The sequence below is a fragment of the Prionailurus viverrinus genome, unplaced genomic scaffold (genome assembly GCF_022837055.1).
Source record: "Prionailurus viverrinus isolate Anna unplaced genomic scaffold, UM_Priviv_1.0 scaffold_35, whole genome shotgun sequence".
Classification (NCBI taxonomy): Eukaryota; Metazoa; Chordata; class Mammalia; order Carnivora; family Felidae; genus Prionailurus; species Prionailurus viverrinus.
Window position 1 is genome coordinate 6,963,203 of NW_025927605.1, and position 19,167 is coordinate 6,982,369.

General features: G+C 57.1%; 2 protein-coding genes across 3 annotated transcripts; both read right to left on the reverse strand.

Annotated features, from left to right (window-relative positions):
- Nucleotides 1–943: 943 nt before the first annotated feature.
- HOXB8 (homeobox B8) lies at nucleotides 944–3,314 on the reverse strand. 2 transcript variants are annotated; one of them, XM_047845765.1, is made up of 2 exons: nucleotides 2,891–3,314; nucleotides 944–1,992 (listed from the first exon to the last, which is right to left on the reverse strand). In XM_047845765.1, the coding sequence occupies exons 1-2, from the start codon at nucleotides 3,312–3,314 to the stop codon at nucleotides 1,688–1,690; spliced, it is 729 nt and encodes a 242-aa protein (XP_047701721.1). In that variant the 3' UTR covers nucleotides 944–1,687. The 2 variants fall into 2 exon arrangements, with proteins under 2 accessions (XP_047701721.1, XP_047701720.1); XM_047845764.1 differs by having other exon boundaries at nucleotides 944–1,995.
- Nucleotides 3,315–11,621: 8,307 nt separating this feature from the next.
- On the reverse strand, nucleotides 11,622–15,151 carry HOXB9 (homeobox B9). Its single transcript, XM_047845809.1, has 2 exons — nucleotides 14,635–15,151; nucleotides 11,622–11,891 (listed from the first exon to the last, which is right to left on the reverse strand). The coding sequence occupies exons 1-2, from the start codon at nucleotides 15,149–15,151 to the stop codon at nucleotides 11,656–11,658; spliced, it is 753 nt and encodes a 250-aa protein (XP_047701765.1). The 3' UTR covers nucleotides 11,622–11,655.
- Between the last annotated feature and the right edge of the window lie 4,016 nt (nucleotides 15,152–19,167).

Below are 19,167 nucleotides of genomic sequence, written 5' to 3' on the forward strand. Positions count from 1 at the left end.
GGCTCTCTCTGGGTGCCCCCGGACATACGGGCAGGGATGGAGTGAGGCTTCGAGGGTGCTCCTACAGGCGCGGGATCCAGCCCACAGGCGTTGGATACTGCGGTTTCTGTTGGCTTTAAAAAAAAAAAAAAAAAAGGTTTGAAAATAAAAAAGGAAGGGGGTGGGGTGGGTGGGAAGAGAAAGGAAGGGAGGAGGGCGGCCTGGGTATGCTGCTCTCCTGGTTCCGGGAGGCGGATGCCTCAGTCGAGCGTGGCTGCCGGAGAAGCAGAGGCAGCGAAGGAAGGAAGGCAGCGAGCCACGACCTCGGAGCTGGGCGAAGGTGGCCAACTCTTGGAGAGGGAGAGGTGGGGAAGAGCATCTCCCTTCTCCTCCTCCTCCCCCCCCCCAAACCCGGGGGGGGGAGGGAATAAATATATAAGCTTGTTCAACGGCCCTGCGCTCCACTTTTACCAGCCCCCCCCCCAATGCACACACAGGAGACAGGAGAGGGCCCACAGAAACAAAAGGGGAGGTGGCGAGGGATAGAGCCACCAACCGGGCGCATCTCTCCAGCTTGGCCTGGGCGCCTGGGTCTCGGGCAGACAGCCTCAGAACACGAAGGGAGGGGGTTTCTCTGGGCTCCCCTCCCCCGTTCCTCTCTCCTCCAATCAGGCGCAGCCGCCTCCCTCACCCCCTGCGCCCCTGGGCCAAGGGACTCGCACCACCTGCCTCCAGCCCCCGCCCCCTCCTCTGGGCTGCCTGGCCTGGAGGGCGCAGGAGCCCGGTGACCGGCTCCCCCCCAGCTCTGCAAGGCGCCGGGGGCAAATGAGGAGCGCGGGCCGGGCCAGTCTCGGGTTCTCGCTTGTAAACTTTATTGTAACTCTTCCGCCCTTTTCAGGCGCAGACAACAGAACAAAGTATAGAGGAACAACAAAATATATAATTAGCCCTCCCACCCCCCAATAAAGCAATTCACGGATACAGGATACATTCTCTTCACAGTAAACCTAAGAACACTTTTAACAATTGCCCACAGCGCGCATGCTAACTAAAGTAACCTCTTTTGAGAAACACTTAAGACGAAATTGCCAAACCAAAGGGGGCGGGGGTGTTGGGAGGAAAAGAGAGAAGCAAGAGAGAAAGCCAGCGAGCTAGGGAGGGCAGCGGTGAGAGAGGGGTTGGGAGGGGGAAATGAGGACGAGAGAGAGAGAGAGAGAGAGAGAGAGAGAGAGAGAAGAGAGAAGGGGAGGGAGACAGAAAGAATTACGGCGTGAATAGGCAGTTTCATGTTGTTGGGAGAACTTAGCAGAAATCGGTACCTCGGTCATTACAAAGAAGCACGTTCAAAGGAAAAAAGACCATTGCACAAGGAGGCTTTTTACACGGGGCGGGGGCGTGGGGGGCTCAGCCAGGCCGCAGCCGCTTCACCCTCGCAGGGCGAGGGAGTCCTTGCTTAAAATCCTTTTCTTTTCCCTCCCCCGGCCCCCAAGAGAAGGGAAGGAGATCCACGGTAGCTCACACACAGAAGCTATTACGAGATACTACCACTAGCGGGGACTGGCGCGGCGGGGGACGCTGCGGCGGGAGGCCAGGCTCCCGGCCCCGCTCGCGGGGCCAGAGCTCTCTCGGGCGGGGGCGGGCGACGGCGGCGTGGTCGGGGGACCCGCGGACGGAGGGCAGCCGCGGCCCTGGCAGTCCCAGCTGGAGCCTACTTCTTGTCGCCCTTCTGCGCGTCGCCCTCGTCCGCCGCCTCCGGGGCCCGCTCCAGCTTCTGTTTCTCCAGCTCCTCCTGCTCGCATTTGCTGCTGGGGAACTTGTCTTTGTTGTTCTCTTTTTTCCACTTCATCCTCCGGTTCTGGAACCAGATTTTGACCTGTCTCTCTGTCAGTCCCAGCGCATGCGATACCTCGATCCGCCGCTTGCGAGTCAGATAGGGATTAAATAGGAACTCCTTCTCCAGCTCCAGGGTCTGGTAGCGGCTGTAGGTCTGTCGGCCTCGCCTGCGTCCGGCGGCTGCTGGGAATGGGGGAAAGGGCGAGACAGGGGGGAGGGGAGGTTGGGGGAGGGGGCAGAGATGGAGAAGGTTGGAAGATTCGTGAACCAGCCTAGGAGACCAGTATAATAAGGGCAAGGGACCTTCTACCCCGCTCAGGGGCGGGGGCGCTGGGAGGCCGCGGTCAGAGGAGCGAGGGGAGGGGGGGTGAGGGGGGGGGTCAGACACCACTGAATCTAAGGGAGCCAGAAAGGGGGAGCCCCCTCCCCTGGTAAGGAGCACCAGAGTTGGGTAGGGGTGGTTCAAATCTATTAAAAGTGCCATAAACTTTAGAAGGAAGGATGTGGGGGGGGGGGGGGGAGGAGGATATAAGAATTTAAAAAGCCAGGATGGGGACGAATGGACCCACCTTGAAAAGCCCCCAGAGCCTCTGCCCCAGAAGAAAAGTTTCTTCAGGGTAATTAAACTATAAAGCAATTGAGAAGTGCAAAAGTTGAGCGCCCCCACTCCCACCACCCTCTCTCCACTACCCCCATAAAACACTAAAAGGGGAAAAAAAGGATGAGAAGAAGAAAAGTAAGGCAGGGTGAGGGGTTTATGGATTCAGGAAATGTCGCTTAGCGACCCCCTTTCGAGGGAAACAAAAAAGAAAGGAAGGAAGCAAGGGAGGGAGGAAGGAAGGAAGGGAGGGAGGGAGAGAGGGAGGGAGGAAAGGAGGGAGGAAGGAAAGGAGGAAGGAAAGAAGGAAGGAAAGAAGGAAGGGAGGAAGGGAGGAGGAAAGAAACGGGAGGCGATCGGAACGCAGCAGGCACGTCTTCCAGGAGCTTCAGGAAATGCTCCCGGCCTTCCCGGCCCCCTGCCCCGGCGTCGGGCCCTCCGGTCTCCCTTCCGCCCCGGCCGTCCCCGCCGCGAGCTCACCTTGCGGGCGCATCCAGGGGAAGAGCTGTGTGGGCGACGGGCTCTGCTCTGAACCCTCGGCCTCCTCGCCCAGGCCGCTGGCGGCGGCGAGCTTGCAGTCGGCGTACTGCACCAGGTCTGGATCCTGCGCACCGAACAGGCTCTGTCGCTGCAGCGGGTCGTAGCCGTAGAAGTTGCCCGGGTCCCCGTGGCACGCCACGGCGCACGGGTTCTGCTGGTAGGGAGCGGTGGACAGCGACGACGGCCCGTGGTAGAACTCCTGGATTTGCGACGGGTGCTGGAAGCTGCCCCCGCTGCTGGGACCGTACACCACGGTGGGTCGGCCGCCCAGGTCCTGGGCGAAGCCGCAGTCATAATAATTGGGGCGCAGGGACTCCCCGGTTTTGTATTTGGAGAACAGTGAGTTGACGAAATAAGAGCTCATTTTATTGAATTTTGAGGCGGCGGCGGCGGCGGCGGCTGTAGTTGGGGGCTGTTGGGGAGGGGGTGGGGAGGGGGAAAGGGAGGGAGAGAGAGAGAAAAAAACGCGGATTCGCCGGCTCCTAGTCACCCTCGCCAGGAAAGGAGAGGGAAAGGGAGGAGGGGGAAAAAAGAAAAGAAAGAAAAGGCGAAGAAGATCTCGAAGCCGCCTCACTTTTTGTGATTTCCAGGAATAGAAAAGGGCAGCGAAGCCTCCAAAAGTCTAAGCTTGCATGGCAGCCGCGGCTCGCTCGCCCTCCCCCCACCCCCCACCCCCCAAACAAAAATATACCGCCACTTAAAGAGGTCCTCGCTTTACATTTCGAAGAAGGGATGCCAGTTCATAAACAGTTTTCGGTGATTTACTTCCCTGCAAATGAGTTGTTTCATATTTTGCACTGTCTTTTCATGATCATTTGCATCCATTAGAGACCCCGCATCCTATTGGCTTCTCCGTACTCCTCCCGGACAGAACGCAGAGCGAGGGTGCGAGCGAGAGAGAGCGAGCGCGAGAGAGAGCTAGAGCGAGAGAGCGCCAGGGAGTGAGGAGGGCGCGGAAAAAAAAAAAAAAAAAAGGAGGGGAAAAAAAAAAACACCCAGGGAGAGCGAGGGGGAGAGGGGGAGAGAGGGGGAGAGGGAGAGGGGGTGAGAGAGAGAATGAATACGGATTAAATCTGTTTAACTACCTACATTAATGAGATATCTCTCGCCTCACAACAAATCAAATACCTTCGCAGACCACCCCCAAAGACTGATGTGGGGGAGTCACGGAAAAAAACACGCACACACACATACACAGCGCGCCAGGCGGAGGCACGCTGTTAATTTCGCGATTTTAACGAGGCAGTTGGAGTCTTTTTAAATGTCAGGGTCGCTTCGGAAAAATGTAAAAGAACACGGTTTAATTGCGCCGAGTTTTAAAAGGTCCTATAAATGTAATTGGTATTTTAATACAAGTTATCAAATCATACAGCTTCCTCTCCTAAACATATTTTCAAACAAACGAGGTAGTCATATTTAAGGCTTTAATGATCAATTTCCTTATTATTGATAAAGGTTTAACTATCGTGTGGAGGGAATTGGCTGGGTAACCGGCCCCCAAAAAACAGCTGTAAACTCTTTAACAAACTATAAAACGCAATAAAGCCGGAGTCTGTTGTTGTTTATGCCGCAGCGCATAAAAGCTGTTAGCATTTTACGAGTTCTTTCCTCTACAGCTATAAAACTGCAGCTTCGATCGCCCCACCGCCCGACTGCAGCGCGGTGGGGGTGACGAAGCCGAAATGAGAACGATTATGGGTTTTTTTTTTTCGGCGCAAACGGTGACTTTTCCGAGATTTTCGCCTCCTTCAGCTGTGGCCAGCACCTGCCCCCATCCCCTTTCTGGAGCCCCCCCCCCTCCTCCCCACATCACCTCCTCTCTGCCCCATCCAGGCCACTCACCAACTTTCCCTCATTAAACAAACAAGCAAGGATTTTCTTTAGAGCAGGGGTCCCGGAAGACATGAGGAGGGACCAGGAGGGGGGAAAGAAACTTTCTGGTTAATGGGCACTGGTGAAGCAGAAAGCAAAATTCGCCCTGCAAAGGCCAGTTCTGCAGTTCTGCACAACCCTCTTGACCTGGAGAGCAGTGCTGGGATGGGGAGGGGGGCACTGACTCTAGTCCGTGCCTTGGGGGACCATCTTTGTGTGATGGGAGAGGGGCCTGGTGTTACTAGCAGGATGACACCAGGTTGGGCTGTCCCGCTCCTGCACCCAGGCCTTGGGACCTTAACTAACCAAGCTCAGTTGGCTCCTAGCCTTCCCAGGCACCTTTGGCAGCACCCTAGGGTGAGCGGGCATCACCACGCCCATCAGCACATCAAAGGGAGGGAAGGGCCGCGGCGGCCGCTGCTGGGCGCCCACCAAGGCCCACGTGCTTGGTCTTGATGTCCCCGTTCCTGTGCTGTCCTCTCCTCTGCTCTAGGTAGGGGCTGCAAGACTGTATGTGTGGGGCAGGGGCACCTTGCGGCTTTCAGCATCCTTTGAGCCATGGTCACTGCCTAAACCGACCTTGGGATAGAGGGGATTTGGATGCAGCAAGGCCACAGAGCTCCCCATTTTCTCTCCTTTCCCCTTGGGGAGCCTGTAGTAGTTAAACCCAACTCTCTCCACAGACCTGAGGACCTGGGGCTCCAGAGGCACAGCATACAGGGCCGAGCTGAGTGGGTGCCACTCTCTCCTGCCTTAGCCTTTCCCAGCCTACTGGCCTGCTGGGAATGGTGGCCTGGTTTTAGAAGGCCCCAGTCCCAGGGTCCCAACCAACGGCCTCCTGAATCAGCTCACTGGCCCAAGGAAAGGAAAGGAAGAAGGGAGGGAGAGACAGACAGAAAGAAAAATTCTAACAACAAAGGTTAGAGGCTTTACAAACACAGTCGAGCCATTGTTTATTCACCAGAGTGCTTTGCTTTGGGAAGGGTGCTTTTGGGGGATCCCATTTACCCTAACCTTTGCAAAAATGAAACCATCAGCTTTTGCCAAGGGGAAACTACCAGTAGGGCCCCTTGGTCCTTTAAAAGTGAATCAGGAGAATGGGAGAGGGGCTGAAAGGGAGAGAGAGAAAGGAGAAAAGGAGGGGAGAGAACCAGGGTCTTGGATTTTCAGTGCAAGGCTGAGGGGGGCGGTGAGGCAGCAGAAGGCAGAGTTAAGTTGTTGCCGAAGAGAACATTTTTATCAAGTGCGGGGGATTTTATGGTCATGATTTGAGGACTCACCGGTGAGGTAGAAATTCAATGACTTGTTCTAAATCATCCCTACACCGTGCCAGAAATTCCTGATGGAAGGAAAATGTTTCTATTATAAGAAAAAACAAGAAAGAGCGAGGAGATAATTTATAAACACCCAACGGAGCGCAGATTTATTAGAGAAACTCAAGTTGAGAAACTCCGCTGGTCTCTCTGCACCCGGTCTTGGGGGAAGAGAAGAGAGACCGCGGCGAGGCTAATTTTAAGGAGGGGGGGGGTGTCTATTTCTCAGGCAGGTTTGTCCGGATTGGGGGACACGCATCAGGCTGGGCCAGAAGGAAATGGGAGATTTGGAATCAGAAGGGTTATGGACAGACAGCTCGTGGGTCTCAGAAGGAAAATTACCCCCAGTCCAAGCCTCCAGCTGCTAAATTTCGGAAGGACCCTTGTCCCCGAGGTTTGCCAGGAGCAGGGCCGCACGGATCCGGAGCTCTCACCTGGAAGCCACGGACCGAACGCGGAGAACCGAGCTCCTGCTTCACGCCGCCGTGCCCGCCCCCACATCCAGCCGGAAAACGCACACTTTTTGGGCTGCCCAACTTGGGACGCGCAGAGCAGCCGAGAAAATATACGAGACCTCCCGCGCCTCGCCGTTCTGGGGAGCCCCTGGCCCGCGCCTGGATCCCCCGGCGCGCGCCCAGCCCCGGACGCGCACAAAGGCTCTGAAGCCTCCGTCCGTCCGTGCTGAGCCGCCCCGCCGGCTTTGGGCACCGACGAATCCCCACCAACGCCAAGGATCCATTTCTCCCCCACATGGCAACCCCCAAACCTTGGGCTGGCTCACCCGGTTCCCTCTCCTGCTGATCCCGTCTGGGGGCAGCTTCCTCTTCATCCGACCCTCTTCTACCCGCTCGCCCCTTTCACCTGACCTGCTCACCCGCATCCGGCTAGACATTCCTCTAGCTCCCCTCCCGGAAAATCTCATTTTTCCCAACCAGTTCTCCCCTTTTATTTTGCCCATTTCCCTATTATTATTATTATTATTATTATTATCGTTACTACTGCTACTGCCCGTTTTCAGGCATTGGTTCCCCTACCGACCACAGAAACTGGGTGAGAAGCGCTGAGACCTCCTCCTGGGGGAAATTCAGAAAATTGACCATTTGAGGGGAAGGGCGGGGGAGGGGGGGGGAGAAACACACTATATCTGAAATCTATAAAATGGGGGAAACGGCCATAATGAACCCTATATTTTTATTACGCGCAAATTATTCATGACTTTTGGTAGCGCTCAGTTCATAGATTGAGGGCCGACCAAGGTGCGCGGTGCCGCCGCCAGAGTCCGCAGCCGCCGCCGCACCGGGGATTTTCGCGTGGAGCAAGGGTGCCATCTAGCGGCCGTCCTGAGAAAAGGCGCCGCCGCCACCGGCTCGGCCAGTTTCTCCCGAGATGCAGCCGCCTGCAGCCGCCGAGGCGACCTGCGGGAGAAACTTTCATTATTAGCAGAAAAGGGGGAGGGAAACGAGAGCAGGCGAGAGACAAGGCATCGGAAATCAGGAAATGGCTCATGAAATTGTGCAGATAAGCTAAAAAAAAACAACAACAAGGAGAGGGGCTAGGGAGGAAAAAAAATGAAACCATAAGCTTTTTTCTTCTCATACTTACCCCCGACCCCCCCCCCCACCTCAAGCCCCTAATTTCTAGCGGAGACCGCCAATCGGTGCGTCGTTTATGGCCCGTAAAAGGGGGAGCCGAGTACTTTTCAAACCCAACACGATTGTTTCAAATTCTGAGGAAGAAACAATTGGGCTTTTTGTGGGGGGGAGAGGAGGCCCGGGAGGGTGGGTTGGGGCTGTAAAAGGATCAAGAGGCTGCCCGCGCCCAGACGTCTGGCCCCGCCGGACTTTGTGTGTGTGTGTGTGTGTGTGTGTGTGTGCGCGCGCGCGCGCGTGTGCGCAGGGGGCTTCTCATTTATGACGCCCGATCCTGGAGGGGGTGTAGGGAACAAAGACAAGAGTCTGAATTGTGACAACAAAGTGTTCTTCCCTCCCCTGCCCCTCTTCTCCCCCTCTTTGCCCCCCTCCCCCGGGCCTCCCCCCTAAACCCCAAGCCTCCGGGAGGGTGAGGGTGGGGGCTCCGGAGCCAGGCCCACCCATTCGGCCGCCAGCCCCCCGGAGCCCAGGCCCAGCTGCGGCTCCCTGCGCTCCGGAAAGTTTCCCTTCACTGTTTGCTTTGCTGCTGTTTAGTTTCTTAACCTTCAGAAATTTATACGCTATAAACTTTTATAGCGGTCATATTCTTTTATTGCTGCGCACACGGCATTGAATTCCTCTCCCGGCCGCTCTCTGTCTCGCACTCTCGCGGTCTCCCGCTCCGAATCTCTCGCTCTCTTTTATGACAACAGATTTCCCCATCTCCGGCTTCCCGGCCTCCGCATCTTCGCCTTTGTTTGTCTTTAAAGAAGCCACCCCCGGGCTCGGGACCCTGACGCCGGCGGCGGCTTCCCCGGGAGGCCTCGCCCCCCAACCCCGCAGCTCCGCGTCCCGCTCCCGCCGCGCCTTCGCCTTCCCTCCCGGCGGATGCTCGCCCGCTCGCGGCGCCGGGGAGCCCAGGATGCGGAGGGAGCCTAGTCTACACAAGCTCTAAAGCCAGATTCATTTCATAACCCGAATGGAACCCTCCTTGGATGATGCGGGTCCGGGGCCCTGCCAGACCCGGGAGCTTCGCTTTTCCCCTGCCTTTTGCTCTCTGTCCGACTAGTTCGTGCTTTCGTTCGCTGGAGAGGGGTTGGCCTGGCCTCTTCACTTCCAGGCGCCTCTCACTCGGGCCACGCTTTGTCCCCACCGCTACCCCCAACCCCCAGGGTCTCCGCGGGCTGCCGCGCCGCTGGGGTGGGCCCGGCGGGAGGCTCCGGGGGCGAGCGGCCGCTTCCCCACCGCCCGGCGGGCAGAAGCCGAATCCCAACGCCTGGCTGGAGAGAGGCAGGGCTGCGCGGGACAGCGGCCTTCAGAAGAGGTCCTGGCGGGGACCCCGCAGTCTGTTAGGGACGGAGAGGTGCCTCTGGAGACCGAATTTAGTTCTGGGGTCCGACTGGGGAGGGAGGTTTGGTTTTCTCCTGAGACATTTCTGTTGCATCCGGCCACCTCTACCAAACTCCACCCGCGTGATACCAAGGCTGCAGCCCTGTGGCTCGAATTGGAGCCTCACACTCCTGGTGGGGGCCAGAACCCTAAGGGGCTCACTCCTCCTGAGCACAAGAGAGGACTGTCTGGCCTTCCTAAGGCCTCCGTCTACACCCAGTCGCCCCACTGCAGGGAATGGCTGCAGGAAGCTGGTGCCTTCCTCACTCGCATGATATTTTGAAGTGGCCAAAGCAAGGCGATGCTCTCAGCCAGCTGAGAGAGGAACTATTTCCAGGAGTGGCGGGGCTCTGGAGTTGGTGGGGTGGCCTCCTGTGCAACTTGGGGGGGAAGATCTCATTGCTCCCTGCAGACCCAGACCCCTCTCCAAATCACTAATCTTTTCCTTCTGTCCCCCTCTGGTCTCCCGGCTCTCCTGTGGGAAGGCTCTTGCTCCCTTTAAGCAGAGGTCTTGGGACCTGGGGTCCAGACCAGTTCTCAGCCCCACCAGGAAGCCCTGCCCTGCAGGGTCTAAAGGAGGCACCTCTTGGGCTCAGGAGTCTCTCTGTTTTCCAAGCTGCCCTCTTGGAACAAGGACCTCTACCTCTGGCCAGGTGAGGAGAGCCAACACAGAATAAGACACAAGGAGAGATTTATTTTCTAGAGTGATATATATTTTTTGTTCTTTTTCTTGTTTTTTTTTTTCTTCCAAAACAAACAATCAGAGCTCTAGGCCCCTCACCCTCCCACTCCCACCCACGCCCCCCTCCCATATAAGCGACAACTGAAAACAGGCGAGACAATCACCCCCAAAGAAATCACGAAACACAGCACAATTTCACGACAGCCACCGACAAAGCAAAGAAGTTCTACTGGAGTGTCCCCTTGCAGGGTCGGGAGAAGCAGGAGCAAGAACAGTTCATGGAATTGAAGGGGGACTGGACAGTTCCGGGGAGCGGGGTGGGTGGGGGGAGGGGAAGCAGGGAAGCACAGAGTTAGCTTCCGGCCTGCTGCTGAGGTGCGATTTCGCCTCTTTCCTTTGCACGCGGGACCGCGTTCCCCAGAAGCGCGCGCCCGGCAGGCAGCCGCGCAGGCCACCATCCAGGCCCGAGTCGCGGGAGGCAAAGCCTGGCGCTGGGGCAGGTCTCATTCTGCACTGGGGCGGGCAGCCGCGAGCCCCGAGGCTCCTCTGCCTGGGTCGAGACGTGGGCAGGATGGGGAGGCATGCGCCAGGCTCCGCGCGCCCCGCCGGAGCCTCTGCTCCCCCCTGTCCACAAGTTATCCCCGGAAGGGCGCTCTCGGGGAATCGATTCACAATAAATTCTCCATAGGACTCTCCTGACCTGGCTTTCCTGCCTATAGTAGGGTTGAGCTAGCAGGGGATGGAGGGTGGAGGGGCTTTTCTACAAGGGGCGGCTTGATTCGCTGGTGCAAGGTGGATTTGGCCGAACAGAGTTGATTTCAGAGCTGGGGAGGATGTGCAAGAAGGCAGGGCCTGTGTAGAGCAAGAGAAGCTAGTCTGTGTCAAGCGGGGCACAGATGAACAGACAGACGACATTGTCAAGGCTTACGACCCACGATTTGACCTCCTTTTGTTGGAAGGAGAGGAAAACAACATGCGGAATTAAACATTTCCTGCAACAAAACGTGTGTGTGTGAAACACCTTCATAAATCCTAAGATGCCTCCATAAGACCACTGCTGTCTTTCCTCGCCCCTTCTAGCTTTGCAGCTTGGGGGCTGAGTTTACCCCATTTGCCCTTGGGTCCAAATGGAGTATAGTTGGGGATTCCATAGAGAGGGTGACGTGATGCCGAGCCCTTTGGGCTACAACACCTCATTCAGGAGTGCGGCTCTAGACATCTTCTGGATGTGGATTTGTGTCAGGGGTAGAATCTGGGCTTGCTGGTGGTCTGAGGGCTGTTCTGCCAGATTTGGGGTGCGATGGTCTGCATTTGGGGTGTCACTTCATTGGAGTGTTGGCTGTGAGCTTTCCCCATTATCACTGTGGGCTCCAGGCTTTAAGTGTGTGGGCTTCTGTTGGGCTGTATGCAGCTGGAGTGTCCCTGGGTGACTCAGGATAGGGACAGGGCGGGGGGGGGGGGGGTGCTGCGTGGAGACAGGTAGGCTGGAAGTGAGGGGCTGGGGCTTCCCAGAAAAATTAAGGGGATTGCTAGGGGCTCAACTAGGGGCTCTCTTTCCTTGCGGCCCATCACTTTGTTAGAAACCAACTACGTGTCTAGCTTCTAAGTCAACAAAACTTCCTTCTGAGGCTCAGGGAGAAGAGAAGGACAGGTAAGGGCAAAGGAAAGATGCTTGAGATGCAGAGAAGGACTTTGAAGAGAAAGACCCCCTTCCCCATTCACTTGAATACATCCCAGACAGCGCTGGCCCTGCAGCCATCACTTATAAATAAGCGTGAGATGGGGAAGGGGCAGGGAGGGCCGGGCGGGGGTGGGGGATCTTCACTCTTTGCCCTGTTCCTTATTCATTTTCTTCATTTTCATCCGCCGGTTCTGAAACCAGATTTTGACTTGTCTCTCACTCAGATTGAGGAGTCTGGCCACTTCGTGCCTACGGTCCCTGGTGAGGTACATATTGAACAGAAACTCCTTCTCTAGCTCCAGCGTCTGGTATTTGGTGTAGGGACAGCGCTTTTTCCGGGAAGAGCGAGCGTGCAGCCAGTTGGCGGAGGGGTTGGCTGAAAGAGAAGCAGCGATAGAATCAAAGAAAGGAAGGGGGGGCTGAAAGGCCCCCCCCCGTGCTCTCCTTCCAAGAGGATGTCCCCCTGGTCTCCACTCCCCCATCTTGCGTTGCGGAGGGGGGCGCTGGGCCTTCCAGTTCCCAGAAGGGGTCCCAGAGATGGGCCAGGAGTTGCTGTCGACATCGCCCGCCAGGTGACAGTTACTGGGACAGAGTGGGGCCAAACAGGCTGGTCAGCGCTTCCAAAGCTCTGCCTGTCTCAGGTTCTCGCTCAGTCTCTTTCTCCACTTGGGTCGCCACTGGTTGGGACTCAGGTCAAAGCCCAGCATGGCTAAAGCCCCTCCCCCCTCCCCACCGGCACCACCGGACTAACCAGAGGTAGCTGACCTGGAGGGTCCTGGCCCTAGGTCCGGGAGATAAGAGGAGGGTTGGGCCCAGGGGGAGCCGGCTTCTGTTCGGCCACGCCAGAGAGACCTCCTGGCCCCTCCAAGTCCAGTTAGGGACACCCTGCCTTCATCACAAGTTTGCATCTCTTGGCCACATGGCAGCAGGCCTGTGTGTCTGTAGATACCTTGTCGCCCCCCCCCCCACCGCCACACACACACCCCGCAAACATGGGTCTGCACTTAGAGACTCCAACATCTAGCATACTGCAATTCACATGCAACCCAATTGCAACCATTTATCAACTCCAGCCTGTGGACAAGGGAGCGCCAGGGGCTCACAGATAACTTATGGTTGCAATAGTCTCTCCTTTTCCGCTCCTGCTCAGCTCGCAGTTTGGTTAAAGCAAGTTCAGGGAGATTGGGAAGCGAGACTGCTCCGGTCCCAGGGTGGGGGGCCGTGGATGATGTGGGGGTGACAGAAGGCCCTCCACAGCACACCTAACTCCAACTGGTTCCGTGTAGTGAGGACGAGCAGAGAAAGGGGTAATTGAATGGAAGAAGGGGAGGCGGAGGGTGGGGGGGGGGAGAGGAAACAAAAATATACACGGGCTTGTCTTCCTTTCACTGTCTCTCTCCCTACCCTGGAACTCAGAAAAGTTGCCAAACAAAGCAGAGCCAATTAAAAATAACACTCACCCTTTGCTAGATTCTCCTCCCTAAACGAAAAGCACTGAATGTATTTTTTTAAAAAATAATCTGGCTCATCCTACGCTAAGTACCGTGTCTTACCAATTTGCAGTGCTATGTCTTTAATGTGATTGCCTGGGATGGGACCTACAGCCGCATTAAATATGAAAGAGGGGAAAAAAAAACTGTTAATAATTGATCCCAGCCCAACCGCCGCCTTGCAGTAATGGGCTTTCCAGGCAGAGTTTGGGGGCTTGGTGTGGGGGGTCTGTTTGGGTGTGAGTCGGGAGGTTTGGGGAAGAGCCCGTGTTACCCAAACGGTAGTTCTTGTTATTAACCCTGGCAGGCTGGAGGTGGTAGGACCTGGCAGGGACCTCAGGGGAGTGGGGGCAGCTCTCTACCCTCCAGCAGACAAGGGCGCCCCAAAGGGCCCGCGGGCCACCACCACGTTGACAGGAAATCTGGCAGGGCAAGCAGAGACCAAAAAAATCTGACCCTCGCTCCCCCAAAAGAGTGAGGGGTGAGGACTTGTTCCGGTCAGCCTGAGGCTTATTGTTCGGAGCTAAGAACCCCCAACCAATTTGCTTCTTCTCAACCTTAAAAACGAAAACGGTGAGACTCCCCCTACCCCACATCCAGCCAGCAGCACCTCCTGGAAATTAGCCAGACTTGGGCTCCCGGCGGGGGTGCTTCTGGAGCAGTGGGAAAGATGAGGAGTAACTACCATCGGAGGGTAAAGTTTTCCGCCTTGCCGCAAGCCTCTCTTCCCCCCACCCTTCCTCTCCCCAGGGTCCCTTCGGGATCTCTCCTTCTCCACTCCGGCGGTCGGCCCCCGAAGTCCAGAAGCGATCCCCGGACTCCCCGAGAGGCGGACGGCTCCGGCTGGGGCTATAGGGAGCCCCGCGGAGCGCAGCGGGGGCTGCAGAAAAGGAAGCTGCAAGCCGGGGCGAGGATGCCAAGGAGGGGAGGGGGCGGCCGGAGGGAAGGCTCCCGGGGAGGGGCCGGCGCATCCGGGGAGGGGGCTCAGTCACCGGGTCCAGGGCTTCCCCGCCCCTCCCGGCGCCGGCTGCGGACCCTGAGCGGCTACTGCGCGAGACCTGCTAGGAACAATCCTCCGCCAAGCTGTTGCATCGCAAATAAAATCCTAATGAGCCCCCTCCCACTTCCCCTTGGCCGGCTTTTACGGTCTGCGCGTGGCGCGGGGAGCTCTGCCAGCCGCGCGGCCCCGGGCAGCCCCGTGCGCTCCCGCCCTCGCCGGCGCGGGCTCTCGGCCTCGCCGGCTGCCGCCCGGGCCCCGGCCCCGCCGGCCCCTCTCCCGGCCGGCCGCCGACAGCCTCCTCCCGGGCTTTGAGCCCGAGCCCCGGGGGAGTGGGGGAAGGGAGGCCGAGAGGGCGGCGAGGTGGTGCCTGCGCCCCAGTCCCCTGCAGGACGTGGCAGCGGTGGGGGCGGCGCTCCGCCGGCGGCCTCAGTCTCCCCTTCGGGGGGCACCCGGCTAGCTTTGACTGCTTCCTTCCTTCCTTCCTCCCTCTTCCCTCCTCCCCCGCTCGCTCTCTCCGGCCACCGCCGCGGTCTCCCCTCCACATTGTCCGCAGTTTATTGCCGCTCCCCTCCCCTCCCCCCACCTCGCCTGGCCTTCGGCCTGGTATTTCCTCACTTTTTATAACTTACTTTGATCCGGCCTCTCTTTGTCCTCGCTTCCTTCGCAAATTTTATTGTCCCCGTAGCCGGGTCTTTGATTAGACAGGACGGCCTCCCTGCCCGCCGAAGTTTCCAAACTGTACTCGGGCGTGCCCTGTTTGAGCAGCTCCCCAGGCGCGCCCAGCAGCGGCTCCGCCTTCACCGCCGCCTGGCCCTGCCCCGGAGCAGCTTCGCCGCGCGGCGCCGGCTCCAGCCAGGTGCGGAGGTACCTGCTCTCGGCCGGCGGGACGCCCTGGGGCTGCAGGTAGGGGTGGTAGACGGACGGCAGGCTTCCGGACGCGTGCGGGCTCAGCGGCGCCCAGGAGGCGCCGAACACCGGCGCTTTGGGCTGGAAGCTGCACGAGGGGAACTCCAGGTGCTCCGCGTGGCCCGGCTGCCGGGGGCTCGCGTACTGGCCGGAAGGAAACTTGGCTGGAGGAGCGTCCTCACTCTCGTGACTTATGATCGAGTCGACATAATAGCTGCTAAGCGTCCCAGAAATGGACATTCTCAGACATTATCCGGGCGCTCGCAGGGGGAAGGGAAGCGCTCGCGCGGCGGCGCCCAAGCAGGGAGAGGTGGCACCCAGACCGGTGTGAGGGCTTTCGGACGCGACCCCCCCAGCCCCCCACCCTCCCACCCCCACCCCCTGCTCAACTTCTCAGCCAACAAAGTACAGTGGAGCAGCCCGGCTCAGCGCTCCTTGCAAAATGATTGGTCAAAGTTTTTCCGACTGCCTGATAAAGCGTCAGCTCCAACATAAATCAATCGGGCGAGGGGGCTGCGCTCTCGCTGTCATCCGTCCGCACCGCATTCCATATCGAGGATGGATTGTTTTATGCTGATGCAATGTGCTATCACGTCAGGGCTCCGGCGGCCACGTAACCTCAGCCCGAGCTGCCGGCCGCCCTCCCTCCCCCCCTCCCCTCCTTTTGCAGGAAGGGGGGTTGTTCTCGACATGGGGCGGCGGGGGCGGAGGAGAGGCGGAGGGAAAGCAGCGGGCTGCCTCGGGAGGGATTCAGGCTGTGGAGCCCTCTCCCCAGGCGGGTCCGGGAGGAAGAGAGGGAGAGCTGGGCAGAGGGAGGGAGAGAACCCCAGCCCGGGGAGCAGACCGAGAGGCCCACAGCATAATTAAAGAGGGGGTGGGGACAGGACCCCCAAACGCCACTCCACCCCGCAGGCCTCGTTTCCTCTCCTCTGTCCCCTTGACACAAGATGTTTATTAAACAACAGTGCGGCAGCAATCCACTGGAGATGAAGTAAAGGGGATGGGAGAGAAGTTGGGGGGTTTTATAGGGCATTATCTGCTTTGGAGGGCTCTCTGTGACTATGTTGGGAGGTTTACAGGCCTGGGAGCTTCTCCTGACCCCTCGGTAGCTGACAGAGGAGAGCGGGGTGAGTGTCCAATGACCTGGTCCTAAAATTTAGCTATCCTAAAATCAGAACCTACAGGAGGTTAGAGGTATTCACCAGGCCCTGAAAAGTTGAGCCTCAGAAAGAGTTTAATACAACTAGCCAAAGGTCCTTTAAATTCCTGGGGCCTCTCTCTGGCCCCGGTCAGAGGGAAGTAGGGGGTGGGGGGGGTGGGGGCATAGCCATTACTCTTTTCCTCCCCCTGATAACTGCCGGGGGGCCCTTAAAATTGCCCCGTTGCGGGAGCCGAATGTGAGAAAGGGTTAAGGGTAATTCCCTAAGGTGTCAGCAGAGCAGAGGTGTGGGAAGGGGTCCCGCAGTTATCTCCCCTTACACCCAGTGAAGAAGGGGCCCAGTTTTCGACTCTTCCGGATGGCTCTTCTCACCCGGCATCGCCTTCCTGATAGATTTCCAAATACCGGTATTGGGCACCAGTGTAGACCGAGGGCCTGCAGGTCAGTCTCTCTCCCGGCCACCCGCCGCCTCCCCTCCTGTGAACTCTCTGGCTGGAGCTTTCAGATAGCCGGTTTTATTGGTCTCTGCTACGCGGCCCTGCGCGGATTCTCCCCTGGGGCCACCGGCTGGCTTCCTGGCTCATCTCCCGGCCGCAGCTCCTCCAGCTTCTGCCCTGGGTACAGTGGCTTCTTGTGGTGTAGAGGCACAGGGAGACGCAACCCCTGGACAGACCGGGCTCTCCTGCGGTTGGGGCCGGGAGCAGGCTGGGGTGGGTTTTCTCAGCATTGCCGGGCCCTGGGCCCTTAAACGATCGGCTGTCCCCAGCCCTGTCCTTTTATCTTTTTGGCCATGTACCCCTCTGCCTGCAGAAAGCTGCAGATCACCTCCGCACACACACAGACACGCTCCCGCCCGCTTTTCTTTCCAAATGAAGCCATCTCGTGTCATTACGTGTGAAATACGAGGGCGAAGCGCCATATTTCTTCACATTATGGCGATTTCAAAATGATTTTTTAAAGATCAATGCCAGCGCCCAGCCGGCCCCCTCCTTCCCCACCCCAGCCCTCCGAGGGCGACAGCCCAGCAGATCCGGAACCAAACGGCGTGAAGATCTGCTTTTTCCATGGGACCCAAGTGGGGAAACAAAAATCCGATGCAAATTCTTCTAAGTAGCGGTTGGACGCTTGGGAAAGTCAAGGGAGCTCCCCGGACTCAACAGCGAGAAAGCTGGGCACAGAGCGAATGAATCACAGTTAAGGCAAAGCACCTGTTCTCGATTTGCCAGACGTATGGAGTCTGCTGTTGGCTTTACCTGTAATAAATATATTCTTCAAAAAAAAAAAAAAAAAGCGCCTCTCCTGCCATAAATAATGGTGTTATGAAGCATGGAGGGCTGAGTGTATGACTTTCTGTAGTATATAAATTAGGGCCCAAAAGGCCATGTGGAGTGTGGGCAGGGCCTTTTTTATTTATAGAAAAGTCACAGTGCTGGGCTGCTCTGAGGACCCAGGCCCGTGCAAGCGTTGGGCTCTGACTGCAGCCCTCTGGTTCCCATTCCTGGCCCAGACTTTGTTGCTGCCTTTCTTTGCGATAAGAGAGAAGTCAAGACGGACGCTTCCTTTAGGGAAGAAGTTAGAGGCAGCACATTTGAGCTCCTGGCTTGTGCCCTACAAGGGTGGGGAGGCCCAGGAGACAGGGTTTAGGTTTCTGACTTGCCCGGCTCCCCTTGTGGCTGGCTCCTAGGCGCTGGGTAAGGAGGAGACCCAGGCCTCTTTTTCTGAGACCAGAGCTTAGCCTTTGCTCCTAACACCAGAGTGTGGGAACAGTTTCAAAATGACAGGCTTTGAGGTCTCAGTCTTCTCAGGAGAGAGGGCTCTGGAGGGAAGAGAACGAACCAGCACCCCAACCCTGGGTCTTGCACCCCAGCTCATCTCCCAGGTGGGGAAGCAAATGCACCAAGCGATAGTCCCACCCCAGCCAGCCTTTCTAGCAAATGCTGCTGTCCCAAACTGGAGCTCAACTCCAGTTCAGGCAGAGGGCTAAAGGGTCAGTGGGGAGGGAGCCCCCTGTTTGGGTGCTCTGAGGGTCTGTGGACGCCCTCAAAACCTTGTTTCCTCTCCCAAACAATGGTACCCACCGTGAGGGAAGGAGGCAAACAGGACTGCCGGCTGTCCCAGGAGCCCAGCTTCTAAAGATGCTTAGTAGAGAGGTTGCTTGAGTGGGGGTCACTTTGTCCAGAGACAGCAAACTGCTCCCCACGCCACTCCTAATCCTAAAGAGAAAGAAGGAAAACCTTGCCTGCCCCCCGCCCCCCAGTCTCTGGCCATTCCCAGCACAGGAGCTCTGCCGCCTGAGCACAGCTAGGGCCAGTAGCTGGTGGCTCGGAGAAGGACAGGCAGGGAAAAGCTGCAGCCCTTGGCCACACTGGGGCCCAGAGCAGCCAAGAGCGAGGCAGAAGTGGGGAGAGCAGAGGCCGACCCTGGGGCCAGGACCAGACGGTGAGTGCCTGTGCTTGGGGGGGGGGGGCGGCTTTGGGAAAGATCCTTGTCAATAAGAAGAGAGAGGAAAAAAATCTAGACAGAGGGAAGGAAAAGCAAGAGAGGAGGAAAAAAGAAAAAGAAAAACAATAAATGGGAAAAGGGGGAAAAGTTTGTTTTTAATAGATAAGCTAAGCTGAAACTTAGGCATTTTGTATTTGAATAGATGTGGATATCCTGTATGTAGATTTCAAATCGATATTTATTTATGGGGACCCAGTGTGCAAATGTGCTGTACTCTAGGTTGTGTATAGAATATGTAATAAATAAATACACCCTACTATAATAGCGGATGTGCTTGGGTGTTCACACAGAAGACCCAATGGTGCATATGTGGAGGCATGTATAACCCCTGCGAATGATGTGAGTTTACGATTCTGTTCATAGAAGAAGATCTGTTACCCAAAAGCTTGTGCATACATTTTTATAACTATCACACACCCACGGAAAGGGCAAAAACTTGAGTATTTGTGTACTTGAATTTTGGCTATAAAACATCAGTTGATCAGGAAGCCTTGCTTGAAAATCTCCTGTTGACTTGATATTCAGGCAAAATATATACCATATCCTCAAACAAACGCATGTGGCTTACATCTGAATCCTTTGATAACTTTCTTCC